Source organism: Eumetopias jubatus, unplaced genomic scaffold (assembly GCF_037043125.1).
Source record: "Eumetopias jubatus isolate StellerSeaLion01/CBP00866 unplaced genomic scaffold, mEumJub1_p1.0 scaffold_13, whole genome shotgun sequence".
In the NCBI taxonomy this organism is placed as follows: domain Eukaryota; kingdom Metazoa; phylum Chordata; class Mammalia; order Carnivora; family Otariidae; genus Eumetopias; species Eumetopias jubatus.
Genome location: NW_028274819.1, coordinates 81019044 through 81039561, shown reverse-complemented (window position 1 = coordinate 81039561; position 20518 = coordinate 81019044). Strand labels below are relative to the sequence as shown.

The 20518-nt window shown below is 36.3% G+C and overlaps 1 protein-coding gene across 1 annotated transcript in view; it reads right to left on the bottom strand.

The window, feature by feature from the left end:
• Positions 1-20518, bottom strand: part of CNTN5 (contactin 5) — a gene marked incomplete at its 5' end in the record, with an annotated part of 571224 nt that overhangs the window by 447921 nt on the left and 102785 nt on the right. Inside the window, one exon of the mRNA XM_088017513.1 lies at positions 15047-15142. Within this exon, the coding sequence (XP_087873639.1) occupies positions 15047-15142 (96 nt within the window). The remainder of the gene's footprint in view (positions 1-15046; positions 15143-20518) is intronic.

The following is a 20518-nucleotide window of genomic DNA, read 5'->3' as shown; positions in this document are numbered from 1 at the left end:
CAAAGCAACAGAATACACTCTTCTCTAGTGCCCATGGAACATTCTCCAGAATTGATCACATCCTAGGTCACAAATCAAGTCTCAACTGGTACCAAACGATTGGGATTATTCCCTGCATATTTTCAGACCACAATGCTTTGAAACTAGAACTCAATCACAAGAGGAAAGTCAGAAAGAACTCAAGACATGGAGGCTAAAGAGCATCCTACTGAAGAATGAATGGGTCAACCAGGAAATTAAAGAAGAATTAAAAAAATTCATGGAAACCAATGAAAATGAAAACACAACTGTTCAAAAGAGGAAAGTATATAGCAATACACGCCTTTCTCAAGAAACAAGAAAGGTCTCAAATACACAACCTAACCCTACACTTAAAGAGCTGGAGAAAGAACAGCAAATAAAGCCTAAACCCAGTAGGAGAAGAGAAATAATAAAGATCAGAGCAGAAATTAATGAAATAGAAACCAAAAGAGTAGAACAGATTAACGAAACTAGGAGATTGTTCTTTGAAAGAATTAACGAGATTGATAACCCCCTGGCCAAACTTATCAAAAAGAAAAGAGAAATGACCCAAATCAACAAAATCATGAATGAAAGAAGAGAGATCACAACCAACACCAAAGACATACAAACAATTATAAGAACATATGAGTAACTATATGCCAGTAAATTAGATAACCTGAAAGAAATGGATGCATTCCTAGAAATGTATCAACTACCGAAATTGAACGAGGAAGAAATAGAAAACCTGAACTGACCTATAAGCACTAAGGAAACTGAAGCAGTCATCAAAAATCCCCCAAGAAACAAAAGTCCAGGGCCAGTTGGCTTCTCAGGGGAATTCTACCAAACATTTAAAGAATTAATACCTATTCTCCTGAAACTGTTGTAAAATAGAAACGGAAGAAAACTTCCAAACTCATTTTATGAGGCCACCATTACCTTGATCCCCAAACAAGACAAAGACCCCATCAAAAAGGAGAATTACAGACCAATACCCTTGATGAACATGGATGCAAAAATTCTCACCAAAATACTAGCCAATAGGATTCAACACTACATTAAAAGAATTATTCACCATGACCAAGTGGGATTTATCCCTGGGCAGCAAGGTTAGTTCAACATCCGCAAATCAATCAACATGATACAATACATTAACAAAAGAAAGAACAAGAATCATATGATCCTCTCAATAGATGCAGAAAAATAATTTGACAAAGTACAGCATCCTTTCTTGATCAATATAGGGATAGAGGGTACATACCTCAATATCATAAAAACCATCTATGAAAAACCTACAGCGAATATCATTCTCAATGGGGAAAACCTGAGAGCTTTCCCCCTGAGGTCAGGAACATGGCAGGGATGTCTACTATCACCACTGGTATTTGGCCTAGTGTTAGAAGTCCTAGCCACAGCAATCAGACTACAAAAAGAAATCAAAGGCATCCAAAATGAAAGAGAGGAATTCAAACTCTCACTGTTTGCAGATGATATGATACTTTATGTGGAAACCGAAAGACTCCACCCCAGAACTGCTAGAACTCATACAGGAATTCAGTCAAGTGGCAGGATATAAAATTAATGCACAGAAATCAGTGGCATTCTTATACACCAACAACAAGACAGAAGAGAGACAAATTAAGGAGGTGGTCCCATTTACAATTGCACCCAAAACCATAAGATGCCTAGGAATAAATCTAACCAAAGATGAAAAGGATCTGTACTCAGGAAACTATAAAATACTCATGAAACTAATTGAGGAGGACACAAAAAATGGAAAAACGTGCCATGCTCAAGACTGGAAGAACAAATATTGTGAAGATATCAATGCTTCCTAGAGCAATCTACACATTCAATGCAATCCCCATCAAAATACCATCCATTTTTTTCAAAGAAATGGAACAAATAATCCTAAAATTTGTATGGAACCAGAAAAGACCCCGAATAGCCAGAGGAATGTTGAAAAAGAAAAGCAAAGCTGGCGGCATCACAATTCTGGACTTCAAACTCTCTTACAAAGGTGTCATCATCAAGACAGTATGGTACTGGCACAAAAACAGACACATAGATCAATGGAACAGAATTGAGAGCCCAGAAATGGACCCTCAACTCTATGGTCAACTTATCTTTGACAAAACAGGGAAGTATGTCCAGTGGAAAAAAGATAGTCTCTTCAACAAATGGTGTTGGGAAATTGGACAGCCACTTGCAGAAGAATGAAACTGGACCATTTCCTTACACCACACACAAAAATAGACTCCAAATGGTTGAAAGACCTAAATGTGAGACAGGAGTTCATCAAAATCCTAAAGGATAACACAGGCAGCATCCTCTTTGACCTCAGCCGCAGCAACTTCTTCCTAGAAACATCGTCAAAGGAAAGGGAAGCAAGGGCAAAAATGAACTCTTGGGACCTCATCAAGATAAAAAGCTTTTGCATAGCAAAAGAAACAGTCAACAAAACCAAAAGACAACTGACAGAATGGGAGAAGATATTTGCAAATGACAGATAAAGGGCTAGTATCCACAATCTGTAAAGAATTTATCAAACTCAACACCCAAAGAACAAATAATCCAATCAAGAAATGAGAAGACATGAACAGACATTTTTCCAAAGAAGACATCCAAATGACCAACAGACACATGAAAATATACTCAACATCGCTCGGCATCAGGGAAATCCAAATGAAAACCTCAATGAGATACCACCTCACACCTGTCAGAATGGCTAAAATAACAAGTCAGGAAATGACAGATGTTGGTGCGGATGCGGAGAAAGGGGAACCCTCGTACACTGTTGGTGGGAAAGCAAGCTGGTGCAACCACTCTGGAAAACAGTATGGAGGTTCCTCAAAATGTTGAAAATAGAGCTACCATAGTATCCTGCAATTGCACTACTGGGTATTTACCACAAAGATACAAATGTAGGGATCCGAAGGTGTACATGCACCCCGATGTTTATAGCAGCAATGTCCACAATAGCCAAACTATGGAAAGAGCCAAGATGTCCATCGACAGATGGATGGATAAAGAAGATGTGATATATATACACAGTGGAATATTATGCAGCCTTCAAAAGGAATGAGATCTTGCCATTTGCAACGATATGGATGGACTTGGAGGTTGTTATGCTTAGTGAAATAAGTCAATCAGAGAAAGACATGTATCATATGACCTCACTGATATGAGGAATTCTTAATCTCAGGAAACAAACTGAGGGTTGCTGGAGTGGTGGGGGGTGGGAGGGATGGGGTGGCTGGGTGATAGACATTCGGAGGGTATGTGCTATAGTGAGCACTGTGAATTGTGCAAGACTGTTGAATCACAGATGTGTACCTCTGAAACAATGCAATATATGTTAACAAATAAAAAAGTAAAAGATAGCAGGATGGGAAAAATGAAGGGGGGTAAATTGGAGGGAAGACGGACCATGAGAGACGATGGACTCTGAAAAACCAACTGAGGGTTCTAGAGGGGAGGGGTGTGGGGGGATGTGTTAGCCTGGTGATGGATATTAAAGAGGGCACATTCTGCGTAGAGCACTGGGTGTTATGCACAAACAATGTACCATGGAACACTACATCAAAAACTAATGATGTAATGTATGGTGATTAACATAACATTAAAAAATTTTAAAAAAAGACATTGACTGGGAAACAAAAAGGGTTGATTTTTGTGAGATTTTACAACCAGCAGGGCTCAAACACTAGAGTTTTAGAGGTCTGAGGTGTGGCCAGTGTGGAGCGGGTGGGTGCTACAGTGCTCCTGTGGAGATGGAGGGCAGATATCTCAGTAGTTGATGGCATGATCTGGGGAACCCCTGGGATGCACTGCGAGAAATATTTCCCCCTTCTTGGAGTGCATTGGGGAGAGGTAGCATTGTCTATTCAGGGACAAAAGAGCTGGCAGCCACCAGTACCATTTCCTGCCCCTCAATAAAGGTGCAGAGACACCTACTGAGGGTAGCTAACATGGACACTGGCTCTTTGCTGTGTGGTACTCCAAAATCTACCCCTTTGTGCCTTAGTGTGACTGCCCTTCTGGGACAGAGCTTCATCTGTCCCAACATGGCAAGAACCTCCCCCAGAGGACCAGCATGGGTCCCCACCATGTCAGGTCCCTAAAGTCTGGAGTTTTAAAACTCAGCGAACCCACCTCATTTTAGACCTAGAGACACCTACATACTGAAAGTGAGGACATAGAGAAATTTTTATCATGTGAATGGAAAGCCAGAATTGCCATAATTGTATTACAGAAACTAGATTTTATTTATTTATTCCCTTTAAAGATTTTATTTATTTATTTTACAGAGAGGTAGAGAGAGCCAGAGAGCACCAACAGGGGAGGGGAGTGGTGATGGCAGAGGGAGAAGGAGAAGCAGGGCAAGGAGCCTGAGCTGGGGCTCAGTTCCAGGACCCTGAGATCATAACCTGAGTCAAAGGCAGATATCCAACCAACTGAGCAACTCAGGTGCCCCTAGGAACTAGATTTTAAACTAGACTGTAATAAGAGATGAAGAAGGGCACTATATCATAATAAAGGGGTCTATACAAAAAGATCTAATAATTATAAATATTTATGCCCCAAACATGAGAGCACTCAAATATATAAAACAACTAATAATAAGCATAAAGGAACTAATTTATAATAATACAATAATAGTGAGGGACTTTAACACCCCACTTAGAGCAATGGACAGATCATCTAAGCAGAAAATCAACAAGGAAAGAATGACTTTGAATGATACACTGGATCAGATGGACTTCACAGATGTATTCAGAACACTGCATCTTAAGGCATTAGGATACACATTCTTTTCAAGTGCACATGTAACATTCTCCAGAATAGATCACATACAGTGTTTATATTCAGCCCTCAACAAGTACAAAAAGATTGAAATCATATCATGCATCTTTTCTGACCACAACCCCTATGAAACTTGAAGTCAACCACAAGAAAAAATTTGGTAAAACCACATATACCTGGAGGTTAAAGAACATCCTACTAAAGAATGAATGGGTCAAACAGGAATTTAAAGAAAGAATTACACACACACACACACACACACACACAAGAGATTGAAAACACATTGGTCCAAAACTGTTGGGATGCAGCAAAGGTGGTCGTAAGAGGGGAGTATGTAGTAATACAGGCCTACTTCAAGAAGCAAGAAAAGTCTCAAATATGGAACCTAACCTTACACCTAAAGGAACAAGAAAACAACAACAACAACAACAAATGAAGCCTAAAACCAGCAGAGGAAGGGAAATAAGATTAGAGCAGAAATAAATGATATAGAAACAGACAAACAAAAAAGCAGAATAGATCAATGAAAACAGGAGCTGGTTCTTTGAAAGAATTAATAAAATTGATAACCCACTAGCCAGAATTATCAAAAAAAAAAAAAAAGAGAGAAAGAATCCAAATAAAATCACAAATGAAAGAGGAGAGATCACAACCAACCCCACAGAAATACAAACAATTAAAAGAGAATATTATGAAACATTATATGCCACCAAGTTGGACAACCTGGAAGAAATGGATATTTTCCAGAAACATATAAAATAGCAAAACTGAAACAGTAAGAAAGAAAGAACTTTAACAGATTGGTAGCCAGCAAAGAAATTGAATCAGTAATACAAAAATCTCCCAATAAACAAAACTCCAGGGCCAGATAGCTTCATAGGGGAATTCTACCAAACATTTAAAGAAGACTTAATACCTATTCTTCTCAAACTGTTCCAAAAAATAAAAATGGAAGGAAAACTTCCAAACTCATTCTACTAGGTCAGCATTACCTGGATTTCAAAACCAGACAAAGACCCCACTAAAAAAGAAAATTACCGGCTAATGTCCCTAATGAACATGGGCGCAAAAATTCTCAATAAAATACTAGCAAATCGAGTCCAACTATACATTAAAAGAATCATTCACCAGGATCAAATGGGATTTATTCCTGGGTTGCAAGGTGGTTCAATATTTGCAAATCAATCAATGTGATACACCACTTTAATTAAAGAAAGCATAAATACCGTATGACTTCTCAGTAAATGCAAAAAAAAAGCATTTGACAAAGTACAGCATCCATCTTGGTAAAAACCCTCAACAAAGTCAGGATAGAGGAAACATACTGCAACATCATAAAGGCCATATATGAAAACTCACAGCTAAAATAACCTTCAAGGGGGGAAAACTGAGAGCTTTTCCTTTAAGTTAGGAACAAGATAAGGATGTCCACTCCACCATTGTTATTTAACATGGTACTGGAAGTGCTAGCCTCAGCAATCAGACAACAAAAAGAAATAAAATGCATCCAAATTGGCAAGGAAGAAGTCAAACTTTCATTATTCACAGATGACATGACACTTTATGTAGAAAACCCCAAAGAGTCCATCAAAAAACTGATAGAACTAATACATAAATTCAGTAAAGTCACAGAATACAAACTCGATGTACAGAAATCTGTTGCATTTCTATACACCAATAAGGAAGCTGCATAAAGAGAAATCAAGGAATCAATACACTTACAACTGTACCAAAAAAACCATAAGATACCCAAGGATAAACCTAACCAAAGAAGTAAAAGATCTGTACTCTGAAAACTAAAGAAATTGAGGACAAAAAGAAATGGAAAACATCCCATGTTCCTAGATTGGAAGAACAAACGTTGTTAAAATGTCTATACTACCCAAAGCAATCTACACATTTAACACAATCCCTATCAAAATACCAACAGCATTTCCCACAGAGCTAGAACAAGTAATCCTAAAATTTATGTGGAAGCACAAAAGACCCAATACCCAAAGCAACCTTGAAAAAGAAGAGCAAAGCTGGAGGCATCACAATTCCAGACTTCAAGTTATATTACAAAACTGTAATGATCAAGACAGTATGGTACTGGCACAAAAACAGACGCATACATAAATAGAACAGAACAGAAAACCCAGAAATGGACCTAAACCTATATGGTCAATTAATCTTCAACAAATCAGGAAAGAATATCCAATGGTTAAAAGACAGTCTCTTCTACAAATGGTGTTGGGAAAACTGGACAGCAACATGCAAAAGAATGAAATTAAACCACGTTTTTATACTATATACAAAAATAAATTCAAAATGGATTAAAGACCTAAATGTGATACAGGAAACCATTAAAATTCTAGGGGAGAACAAAGGTAGTAACCTCTTTGACATTAGGCTTAGCATCATCTTACTAGATATGTCTCTTGAGGCAGGGAAACAAAAGCAAAAAACATACTATTGGGACTTCAAGATTAAAGCTTCTGCACAGTGAAGGAAACAATCAACAAAACTAAAAGGCAACCTTTGAAATGGGAGAAGATATTTCCAAATGACATATCTGATAAAGGGTTAGTACCTAAAATGCGTAAAGAACTTATAAAACTCAACACCCAAAAAACAAACAATCTTGTTATAAAATGGACAGAAGACATAAAAGAGGTATTTTTCCTAAGAAGACATACAAATGGCTGACAGACACATGAAAGAATGCTCAGTATAACTCGGCATCAGGGAAATGCAAATCAAAACCACAATGAGATACCACCTCACACCAGTCAGAATGGCTAAAATTCACAAGTCAGGAAACAACAAATGTTGGTGAGAATGTGGAGAAAGGGGAACCCTCTTACATTGTTGGTGGGAATGCAAACTGGTACAGCCACTCTGGAAAACAATATGGAGTTTCCTCAAAAAGATAAAAATAGACCTACCCTTGACCCTTGATCCAGCAAGTACCTAGCACTCCTAGGTATCTAACCAAAGGATACAAACACAGTGATTCAAAGGAGCATATGCACCCCAAAGTTTATAGCAGCAATGTCCACAATAGCCAAACTATGGAAAGAGCCCTGATGTCCATCAACAGAGGAATGGATAAAGAAGCCATGAGTTTATAAATACAAATATATATATATATATATTTGTATTGTGTATATATAATGTGTATATATATATATATATATATATATATATAAAATGGAATATTACTCAGGTATCAAAAAAATGAAGTTTTACCATTTACAATGACATGGATGGAACTGGGGGGTATTACGCTAAGTGAAATAAGTCTTTCAGAGAGACAATTATCATATGATTTCTCTCATGTGTGAAATTCAAGAAATAAAACATTAACATGGGGTAGTGAGGGGAAAATAAAATAAGACAAAATCAGATAAGGAGACAAATTATAAGAGACTCTTAACTATAGGAAACAAACTGAGGGTTGCTGGAGGGGAGGTGGGTGAGGGGAAGAGATAATTGGGTGATGGGCATTAAGGAGGGCACGTGGTGTAATGAAGACTGGGTGTTATATGCAACAGATGAATCACTAAACTCTACCTCTGAAACTAATGTTAATTGATTATGTTAATTAATGATTTAAGTAAAATTGTTAATATGTTAATTAATTGATTTTAAATAAAATTAAAGAAAAAATAATTGTATATATTGGAATGGAATACAATAGGATACTACTCCACCATAAAAAAGAATGAACCCTTGCCATTTGCAATAACATGGTTGGAGCTAGAATGTAAAACAATTCAGTCAGAGAAAGACAAATGCCATATTATCTCACTCATATGTGGAATTTAAAAATGAAATCGATGAACATGGGAAAAAAGAGAGGCAAACCATGAAATAGACTCTTAACTATAGAGAACGAGCTGAGGGTTGCTGGAGGGGAGGTGCATGGGGGATGGGCTAAATGGGTGATGGGGATTATCGAGGGCATTTGTTGTGGTGAGCACTGGGTGTTTCATATAAGTGATGAATCACTAAATTCTACTCCTGAAACTGATATTACACTATATATTAACTAACTGGAATTTAAATAAAAACCTGAAATAAATAAATAAATAAAATTCTGATGAAATAAAATAATAAGATAATTATGATTTGAAATAAGAAAGTAAAAAAAGAGTGAGGAACAAACTAGAATTAAGTATCAGTTAATAGGTATGCTATGATGGTCTACATGACTATTTGGATGAGACAGAAATTTGGGTCTGAGATTTTATATATCAAGTTATATACTCATCTCACAATATATGAACTTATTCCACCAAAAAGAAGGCAGTTGTTCAGATCATAATAGGTATCAGAGCAGGTACTCAAACCCTAGGCCTCTTTCATTGATTAAGCCCTGGCTTATTCTTTCTATACTTAAACTTGCCTCTTCAGCAATATTTTTTTACTTGACTTTCCTGAGACATTTTCAGAGTTCTCCTTTTAATTGACCAAGCAAGGCACTAGAATGAAATCACTATTTCTTAGTATGATTATGCTTTCAATCAATAATTCAAATACTTTAGCTTTCAGTTTGTTCCTTTGCCAACAATACAAAATATCATGTTTTATTCTTCTCTATTAATGATGAGAATCACATTTTATTTATGTATTTTATAATTATGTTCATTTGCAACCTCATTATGAGAAAGAAAAGTAAGTAGTGAAAAGATCTCTTACTACATGGTGAGGGTTCTTCAAGCCACTGTGAGAATTTTGGCTTTGATTCTGAATGAGACAGTATAATAGTTTGCTTAGAGTGTCATAACAAAATATCATAGACTGGATGGTTTGAACAACAGAAATTTATTTTCCCACAGTACTGGAGGCTAGAAATCTGAGTTCAGGGTGCCAGCATAGTTGGTTTCTGGTGAGAGCTCTCTTTCTGATGCACACACTGCCTTTGTACTATAATCTTACATGAGGGAGAGAAAGAGCAAGTGCTCTAGTATCTCTGCTCATAAGGATACTAATACTAGTACTATTTTGAGGGCCATATCCTCATGACCTTCTCTAAACTTAATTACATCCCAAAGGCCCCATCTCAGAATACCATCACACGACATACGAATTTTGGGGTAACTCAATTCAGTCCTTAGTAGATGAGGAATTTTTGGAGTGTATTGTGCAGAGGGGCAGTGATATGACACACCTTCATTTTAAAGAATGACTCTGGCTATTATGATAAGAATAGATTGAAAAAAAATAAAATCAAAAACAAGGGAGATTAGTTAAGACACTATCGTGAACAATCCAGGTAGGAGATGATGATGGTTCATTCAGGAAAGCTACCGTCGAGGGTGAGAGAAATGGTCAGATTTTAGATAAAGTTTTGAGTAGGGCCAATAAAATTGGTGATGGTTTATATGTGGTGTCTTAGAAAGTGAGAAGTTAAAAATGACTCTAAGGCCTGATGGATAGTAAGAGATTGAATTGCCTTTGACTGAGTTGGAAAATACTGCAGGTGGAGCAGGTTTGGGGAAGATATAACCAGAAGTGCCATTTTAGACATGGTTAGGCTTGACATGCCTATTAGCCATTCTGATTAGAAATGTCAAATAGGCAAATGGATATACAAGCCAGATTCCTGGTTGGAGATATATGTTTCAGAGGTGTCAGTATTTAAAAGCTAAGCAAGAAAGTATTTTATGGAGGATGAAGTGACCAACAATTTGAAGACTGAAATTAATCCAAATTTCCATCAACTGAGTAATGGATAAACAGAAAGTGGTGTATCTATACAATGGGCTACCATTCAGCAATATATACAAACAAACTACTGATACATGCCACAATATGAATGAAACTTAGAAACATTAAACTAAATAAAATAAACCAAACACACACCCACTCTCTCTCTTACCACATATATATATATACACAGACTGAACATTACATGATTCGATTCAGTTAAAATGAGCTTTCTAAAAAAGTAGATCAGTGGGGAAATTGGGTGGGAATACCTTTGTGAAATGATGGAAGTGCTGTAACACTAGATTTTGGTAATGGTAGCACAACTGTATAAATTTACTAAAACTCAGTGAACTATACTTAAAATGGGTGAGTTTCCTGGGATATAAATTGTACTTTAATATATCTATTTATTTATTTATTTTTATTTTTATTTTTTTAAAGATTTTATTTATTTATTTGACAGAGAGACACAGCAAGAGAGGGAACACAAGCGGGGGGAGGGGGAGAAGGAGAAGCAGACTCCCCGCTGAGCAGAGAGCTTGATGTGGGGCTCAATCCCAGGACCCTGGGATCACGACCTGAGCCAAAGGCAGAAGCGTAACAACTGAGCCACCCAGATGCCCCTAAATCTACTTTTTAGAAAGAGAGAGACAGAGGAAGAGAAAAAGGGACAGAGAGACAGAGAGAGAAAGAGAGAGAGAGACAGAATCAAAGGAGTGGAATTAGATAAAGTATGAGAGACAAAGATTTTGAAGAGTTTTGTGATGAAAAGGAACAGAAAAGTGAGGTAGTAGGTGAAAGATGACATGAGTCAAGAGAGCTTTGCTTTGCTTTGTTTTTAGGTGAAGGAAGAGACAGTGTAGTTGCATGCTTTTGGGAATGATCAAGAAGAGACTAAACAATCTCTGGTGAAGATGCAGATCATCTTTACTGAAGCAATTTCTTAAAGTAGACAGAAAAAGGATGATCTACAGTGCACAAGTTAAGGGATTGGCCATAAAAGCACAACAATGCATCTATACTAAAAAAGGAAAGGGGTGTTTGGGTGGCTCAGTGGGTTAAGCATTCAATTCTTAATTTCAGGTCAGGTCATGATCTCAGGGTTGTGAGATGGAGCACCCACCACACCCGGTCAGGTGTGGAACCTGCTTAAGAGTCTCTCTCTTTCCCTCTGACTCTCCCCCACTCTCCCACATGTACTCTCTCTCTCTCTCTCTCTTTAAAAAAGGGGGGGATTTAGAATCTATCAGTACAGATGCTAATGCATGTTTCATTTGGTGGTGAAGGCTGTAGAAGTTATTTCCTAATTGCCTTCCTTTCCCCAGTGAAGTTAGATGCATGGTTATCAGCTGAGAATGGGGATGGCAGAAAAACTGAAGGATGGGAGACATACCAGGTTTGACAGAATTACAGTAAGAGAACTAAAATTATTTTAGTTTGGGGGACGCCTGGGTGGCTCAGTCGGTGAAGCGGCTGCGTTCAGCTCAGCTCAGGTCATGATCCCAGGGTCCTGGAATTGAGTCCTGCATCGGGCTCCCTGCTCAGCAGGGAGCCTGCTTCTCCCTCTGCCTGCAGCTCTCCCTGCTTGTGCTCTCGCTCACTCTCTCTCACCTATGCTCTCTCTTTCTAGCAAATAAATAAATAAAATCTTTAAAACAAATTCATAGCTTGGCTTTTAAACTCAGATCAGTCTGCATAAGTCTCTCTGGTTCTTTTCTTTTACAGTCATATTAAATTGAGTAGGTTTGAGCAGGCAGTAGGCTGAAAGTTGGATCTACGTTAAGATTAAGGTTTTGCCAACTGTTGAGTCAGTGTGATGAAGCATAAGAGGGATGAGAAAATTGAAGTTTTATGCAAGAGTGAGAAGGAACTAGGATCAATGATTTGTAGATTTCAATGACGTTAAAGGATTCCTAGAATCAGGGTATTGGAAGGAATAAGCAGAAGGTAGTAGATGCTAATAAGAAGTGTGGTAATTGAGAGATTGTAGCTGTTTGTAATAACAGATCAAGTGGCCATGGATGGTTGTAAAATAAGAGCATCACAACGGAGAAATAAGAGGAATGTAGAGGACAGGGTGTTGTAAGACCTCTGCTGAAATTACCAAATATTAAGCCTGGAGCAGTATTGAAGAAACTGACAGTGACCCAGGTGGTAAAATCTCAGGAAATTAAGATAATGAACTGGGAGAGTGTAAATGACCGCAGCAAGAAAGTGTACAGTCTAAGGGCTTGAAATTTAAAACTGAGGGTTTGTAAGGAGGAAGGGAGAATGCAATGGGTGATGAGGGGAAAGGAGGATATTTGTTCCAATCTTACTCTGAATGGTACATACAAATTGGGAGAATAAATAGCCATGACTTTAAAGGGCTGTATGGAAGCCATATCTGCAGGGTATATGCAAATTTCAGCTGAAGCAAGAATATAAAAGGGATGTTCAACAAAGAACCTTAAAGATAGGATTTGACTGATCAGGAGAAAACTACTCATCTGGTAAGTGTTAAGACATTGGTCTGGATGCTGAGTTACTCCTGTTATTTTGGGCTATGCACATATCCCCTAAAATTCTGTGGTGCTAACACTGATGTTTGAATGGATCATTTGACGTGAAACCCCAAAATGAGTACCTAGTAGAATACAACCTCTCCCACCATATTAAGGTATACAATCAGTCTAATGTATATATATTTTTATTTATTAAGTAATCTCTACACCCAGCGTGGGGCTCAAATTCAAGATCCTAAGATTAAGAGTCACATGTTCCACCAAGTGAGCCAGCCAGGTGCCCCAGGTGTATATATTCTTACAACATATACACAATAGCTACCATCTGGCATTACTCTTATTGATGTCAGTCAGATATCACATCTTTATTTCACCAATTATTAATACATATTCTTATCTCTTGCTTATCATGTATGCAATTCATTATTACTACTTTTCCCCATTAGAAATCTCTGTAGTTTTCTTTGGCAATTGGATAATTTGTCTTTGTGTAATCTTGCAGTTTTGCTTCCTGTATCATTCTCTCACATTTCCCTTTTCTGCACATGTTCTAACAGCCTTGCAATATAGGTTATGTTTCAAAAAATCTTGCTTTCATGTTAACTCCTGTAAGTCTGATGGTGAACACTTTCATCTGCTCTATAAAGAGCAGATTCCTTTGTTCTCCTCCTCTTCCTTCTTCTCTTTCATCTTCAACAATTATTCATCTAATATTGCTCCTTAAACTAAGTCTACTAACCCAACATTAGACATAGCATATATTAATGCTATAGGATTCTCTTAAACCTACTAAAATTTTTTGTCTTATCCATAGAAAAAAAGTTACAACACATGTTTCCTTGAAAGAATCTAAGCCTAGAATCACAAGGAGGTAAGACTAAGTATGTTTACTGTAAAAGTCCCCAAGCTACTCACAGAAGGAGTAGACTGAATTGACTAATAAGAATTAGGTGGGGGAAAACTCAAAAATTGGTTCCTGATAGTAATTATTATCTGAGTTTCAAAGCAAAATGTTTTTTTGAAAATATTTTCTTATTGAAACATAATTTTCTTTTTCCTCAATTAAAAAAATTAGCAAGGGGGTCAGATAAAGATGAGAAATTTTAAGAAAATTGATTGAGGTCCTATTGTAATTTATGATAAGAATCATCCATGGTAGAACAAAGTTGGGCCCCATTACTACACCGATAATTACAACCTAGAAACAAGTATGATTTTCACACTAAACAAAGAAGAATAATTGATTGAGATGCCAGGACTGAATTCAGTTTCCTGTTAATGCTAAGGTCTTTGCTATTTCTCAGACAGACATTTGATTCTCTCTCTCTAATTGATACTGGCTGCTCTTAAATTGTATTATAGGAAAACTAACTGAGATACAAAGAGGTACTCATCTCAAATTATAGAACTAAAAAAAAAAGTATAATTAGCTGGGTCGGCAAAGGGAATATAATTAATCTGAGCACAGTTTACTATTCTGTTCCTCCAAACCCCATGAAGTACTAACCTATTACCATGACTTTTACAAATAAGAGCTCAAGTGGCCAAAAAGTAATATGTAAATTATAGTAATTATAGTTTTGTTTGAAACTCAAAAAAATATTTCTTAGCAGTTTTTTTCCATTGTGACAAACAACACCATAAACAACCCAGTTTCAAGCTTATCTCTGAAACAAAATGCATGTTGTTATTCAGTTAACTCTGACACGCCAAATAATTTTGAAAAGTTTTTACTCTCTCAGCTTATCACATTCCTTGTGCTTCGGGCAATGTTTTCCTCACTGGTGGCAGGCAGAGACATAACCACAACAATCAACAGTTAGAATGGCAATAAAACAATCTTATCATAGGAGTGCAGTCTTCTGTCCAGTGGTAGTTAGAGTATATGATCTTTAATTACTAAGCTGGTACTCTGGTACATTTCAAAAAAACCATGCACATTTCACCTGGAATGTTTCTTAGTCAATACCCTGTCTAAAAGAATGAGCATATAGTAAAAGAGATCAGCAGCAATGTAGAATGGGATCCTACTGTACCTGGAGAATGAGGCGGAGGAGAGCACATCAGAACAACCCCCTGGCCTTCCCTCACCGAGACTGCACTTCTTGTCCGGCCACTAAAATTTCCCAGATCTGTCAATATAACACAGCATTTAGATGCAAGGCAAAAAAAGGCTTAAATAATTTCTACTTTTATAACTTGTACCTATACTTTTATAGGTACCTTGTACCTTTCTACTTTTATACTTGAAACTTTCTCTCATTACACAAAGTTTATTTTTGTTTGTTAGGCAGTGATATCAGGGCTTTAAAAATAAATCTATACCATACAATTTTAAATACCACAATTTTCAGATTATATGCACTACACACTATTTCTATTTATAGTGCATACAAGTTTCCAGTATAGGAAGAAAATAGACAATGCATTTATAACACATTAAATAGTCCTTTTATTTCTATATACAATTTTTACATATTGATTTTTCTAATACTAATAAAACCAAATCATGCATAGTGAGAAGAGAAATAGAAGTGGTTAGGGGTGTCTTGTGTCCAACTTGGTGCCTCATTGTGTCATGCTAGGAATGGTGTGTAAAACCAAGCATGAATTTTCTAAATTAGAGAGACTTGTGTGCTCTAGCAGAATATAATGAGGATATAAAGTATTCTTTTTCTATAAATGTGAGTGAAAAAGTCATGTTATTTCCATTTTATAGAAGCCTGGAATGGCTTGTACAAATTAATTATACCCATCCATTTTCATTACTCTAGAACTATCATAGTTATCAAAATACTCAACTATATGTATGAAGAATTACAACATTGATTAGGGTTCAACTCCCTTCTCTTAAATTATGTTGCATTTGCACACTTTGAAAATACTTTCCTAAAAATAAAGTTACCTAAAAAATGAAGTATATTATTTGTATTTCTATTACTGTTTATTAATCTATTCATAGTTCAGTATATATGGCCTTTTCCCCCTTCTTGGGCTAAGTTGATCAAAGATATGATTTTTAGAATAGTTTCCTGGGAATGGTAGGATTTCAATATTTCTAAAAATAAACAATGTCCCAGAATTCTCAGTCTGTAAAATCATGTTCCCCTGGTGAAAAATACTTCTTGAAAATGTTCTGCCTTTCCCTCCATTATTCACCAACTGTAAAGGAGGGTTTTTTTGAAACTTCTTATTACTCACAGTAATACAATGTAGACTCTCAAATTTAATGTTTGTTAATCTGTCAAATGATGAGAGTAAGCAGTCAAGAAAATATACTGAAATTATATGGAGATAAATCACTAACTCTAATATCCTAAAAGGAATCTTATACTTTTTTTGAGATATATGCAACAATTTACTGACTTACTGAATATACAATCAAATCTTCTTTTTTTTATGATTTTTTTTAAGATTTTATTTATTCATTCATGAGAGACAGAGGGATAGAGAGAGAGAGAGAGAGAGAAGCAGAGGGAGAAGCAGGCTCCCAAGGAGCAGGGAGCCCGATGCGGGACTCGATCCCAGGACCCTGGGATCATGACCTGAGCCGAAGGCAGATGCTTAACCGTCTGAGCCACCCAGGTGCCCTACAATCAAATCTTCTTAAACACATTCAAAATCACGAGGAACTACTAAACCACGAAGGCATAATGCCAAATAAATAAAAAAAGTATTCATTATTGATGAAAGTGTTTATAATTTTTCACATAATTCTATGTTTCAGGGATGCCTGAGTGGCTCAGTTGGTTAAGCATCTGCCTTCAGCTCAGGTCATAATCCCAGGGTCCTGGGATCGAGTCCAGCATCAGGCTCCTGCAGAAGCAGCCTGCTTCTCTCTCTGCCTCTGCTTCTCTCTCTCTCTCTGTCTTTCATGAATAAATAAATAAAATTAAAAATATATATATCTGTGCTTCATTGTCAATAGTTAAGCATTTTACAAACTGGATAGATTAGAAAGAATTGTCCTAATTCTTTCTTTTCTTTTCTTTTTTTTTTTTTTGATGTTGGTTTGACAACATACACACTAACTTCTGGTAAAAATCAAGTTTACTCATTTTCAAATATGTGTGATTCATGGCTTTAAATTCCTATGCATTGATTCTTAGGGATAGAAGCTGTCTTTTTCCAGTAAAAGATCTTAATATGGAAACAAGCATGGCAAGATTTCTAATTTGACTTCCTTTGACCACTCTTGGACACAGGGACAACACAGTGAAGCAGTGATTGCATTAAGGTTGTAATGTCTCTTTAGGCATGGTTTTACTTTCCTTTTTTCATCCTCGCTGAATTTATAAACTCTGGAAGGCTATTTGGATATCAATGTATTATAACTGAATTTTTTTTTAAGATTTTATTTATTTATTTCTCAGAGAGAGAGAGAGAGAGAGCAGGAACACAAGCAGGGGGAGTGGGAGAGGGAGAAGCAGGCTTCCCGCTGAGCAGGGAGCCCAATGCAGGGCTCGATCCCAGGACTCTGGGATCATGACCTGAGCCAAAGGCAGACGCTTAATGAATGAGCCACCCAGGCACCCCTATAACTGAATTTCTTAAATGGTTTTTGAAAAAAAAAATCTTCCAATACATTTACTACAGTTTTATGTTATGCTTATTCTGACATTTTAAACCAACCTATTATAGTAAACAGAATATTTTAATAAAGAACAGTCCTAAATTAATTTCTATATCTGAGAAACAGAAGTATAGCCATGGCCTAGAAATTAGACATGAAAAAGAAAAGAAAATTATAGAATAATTATGACCCAAATTGTGTTTTGAGATCACAATGACCTGGAAGATAACACTAAGTTGTAATTGCTTTATTGGGTATCAGCTGTTAATACAGGTACAATTCAACATTTCCTCATGGAATTTTCTGTGTCATTATTTCCTAGGAAGTATAGCAGTAGAAAGATAAATGGATTTTTTCAATTGTGAATACATTTCTTTCTTTCATAAAACATATAGGGAAATACTAAAAAGGAGACTGAATTTTTATGGAGAGTGTACTTTTCTCATTTGAATCCTTCCTCCTAAGGAAAAAAACAAGTGAAATATTATCTATAATGTAAAAATGGTCCTTGTGTTAGGCAAGATTTTGGTTATCTGTGGCAGAATGATTTATGTGAAAAAAATTATTGGTTAGACTGGGGATGGCAATTGGGCAGAATAGTCTTAGTGAAAATACAGCTGGTTATTTTTATCTCATTGTGAATGAAAGCAGTTACTTTCTTTGGAGGTACTTATCAGAGAACTTAGTTTGAGTGCTTATTACATTATTTTAATAGCTTATACATTGTATATATCAAGGAGATAAAAAATCAAGAACATTTATGGATGGAGCTTTGATTATTTTATTGACACATGTAAAAAGTACATGTTGATATGTTCTATTTTTGATTTGTAAGGGAAAATGAGTAAAAATTAAAATCTTAGTACAAGGACTCCAAAATTCAGGTTAAAGTCTTGAACTGAAATAAACCTCTTTCTGAACTTATAAAATAGCATGTGGACAAATAGACAAGTAATGGACTAGAGGAAAAATTTGGTGATCAAGAATCACAGGGGTCTAGGCCTTGTCTTTTCTCTAACTCTTTTTCCAAGTTCAGAAGTTCATGCAGAGTTTGATAGTGGAACTTTAACTAGAACTGCAGCTTACAGAAATATTGTACCTATTCATCCTCAATGAACCATGCAAAGAAAAAAAATGGTATATAATAAATAATGTGTTTGAGAACCTCACATGACAGAATGTAGATTTAGGATGTGTGATTTGAAGCATTTTCAACAAACGTAAGATAAATAATTTCATCCATTTATTTAATAAATATTTTTTCAGTGCAAACCACACACTGAACACAATGTTAGGTACTAGGGTTACAGAAAAGATGCAGAGGAAGGATGTAGATGTATGAATTTATCATATCTACTTGGGCCAACTTTCCATAGACCCAGCTGAGAGGAATCTGTGCCACCAAATAGATGTATGAGCCCAAACTATCACAGCTTCAGCTTGTCACAGCCATCCTTATGAGTAACCATGTAGCATTTCATGATATTCTCCTATATGTGAGCCACACATACACACACACACATACAATTTGAGTTTTTTCCTTCCTTTCTCTCCTTCCTTCCTCCACCAGCCTACCCTTCCACTTTCCTTCTCCCCCTTTCTTCTTTGCATTATTCCGCAAAGGATTTGAAACAGCTTAAAATACATTTGTATATAATACAAAAAGATCAAATAAGTGGTTTACAGATTCCAGGTGAAGATAAAATGGGTATGGTATGAATCCTGTAGGTTAAGATTAACACTTAAGAATATATGTCATATGCTTTTATAAATTATTAGAAGTTGGCCATTAATTTTACTTTAAACTTAAAGGGCCAAAATAAAGATGGATATATTTCCAGTCTTAGCATTCATGGTTATGGCAAGATAAAAATTTTCCAGTAACTCAGTGTAAGAATAGTGTTAATAGATTGTAAGCTTTATAGAAGGATTTCTCCTGAAAGACTTCATAAAGATCACACTGGGTGGTATAGTGGGTTGAACAAATTTGCAAACAAATTAGGAAGGTTTTTCACCCATTAAGACACCTTAAGTAGGTATAGTACACATGCACACATACATACACATGAAAACATTTCAAAAATCATTGCCTAGACAGGTGAATTATTTGAAAGTGTTAGAGAAAGAAAGTACATTAAGGGGTTCAGGACACTGATCTTATGATCTTAGGTTAAGTACAATAGATTGGTTAGTTACTAGGGAGAAATGAGGGAAAAGAATCAAGGCAACAGGATAAATCTTTTTTTAAAAATTTTATTTAAAATCAATTAATTAACATATAGTGTATTATTTGTTTCAGAGGTAGAGTTCAGTGATTAATCAGTTACATATAACACCCAGTCCTCATTACATCATGTGCCCTCCTTCATGCCCATCACCCAGTTATTCCTTCCCCCTACCCACCTCCCCTCCAGCAACCCTCAGTTTGTTTCCAATGGTCAAGAATCTCCTATGGTTTGTCTCCCCCTCTGATTTAATCTTATTTTATTTTTCCCTCCCTACCCCTATGTTCATCTGTTTGTTTCTTAAATTTCACATACGAGTGAAATCATATGATAATTGTCATTCTCTGAAAGACTTATTTCACTTAGCATAATACCCCCTAGTTCCATCCATGTCATTGCAAATGGCAAGATTTCATTTTTTGATGGCTGAGTAATATTCTGTTGTGTATATATACATCACATCTTTATCCATTCCTCTGTCGATGGACATCTGGGCTCTTTTCATAATTTGGCTATTATGGATATTGTTGCCATAAACATTGGGGTGCATGTGCCCCTTTGAATCACTATGTTTATATTCTTTGGATAAATAGCCAGTAGCTCAATTGCTGGGTCATAGGGCAGGTCTATTTTTAACTTTTTGAAGAACCTCCATACTGTTTTCCAGAGTGGCTGTATCAGTTTGCATTCCTACCAACAATGTAAGAGGG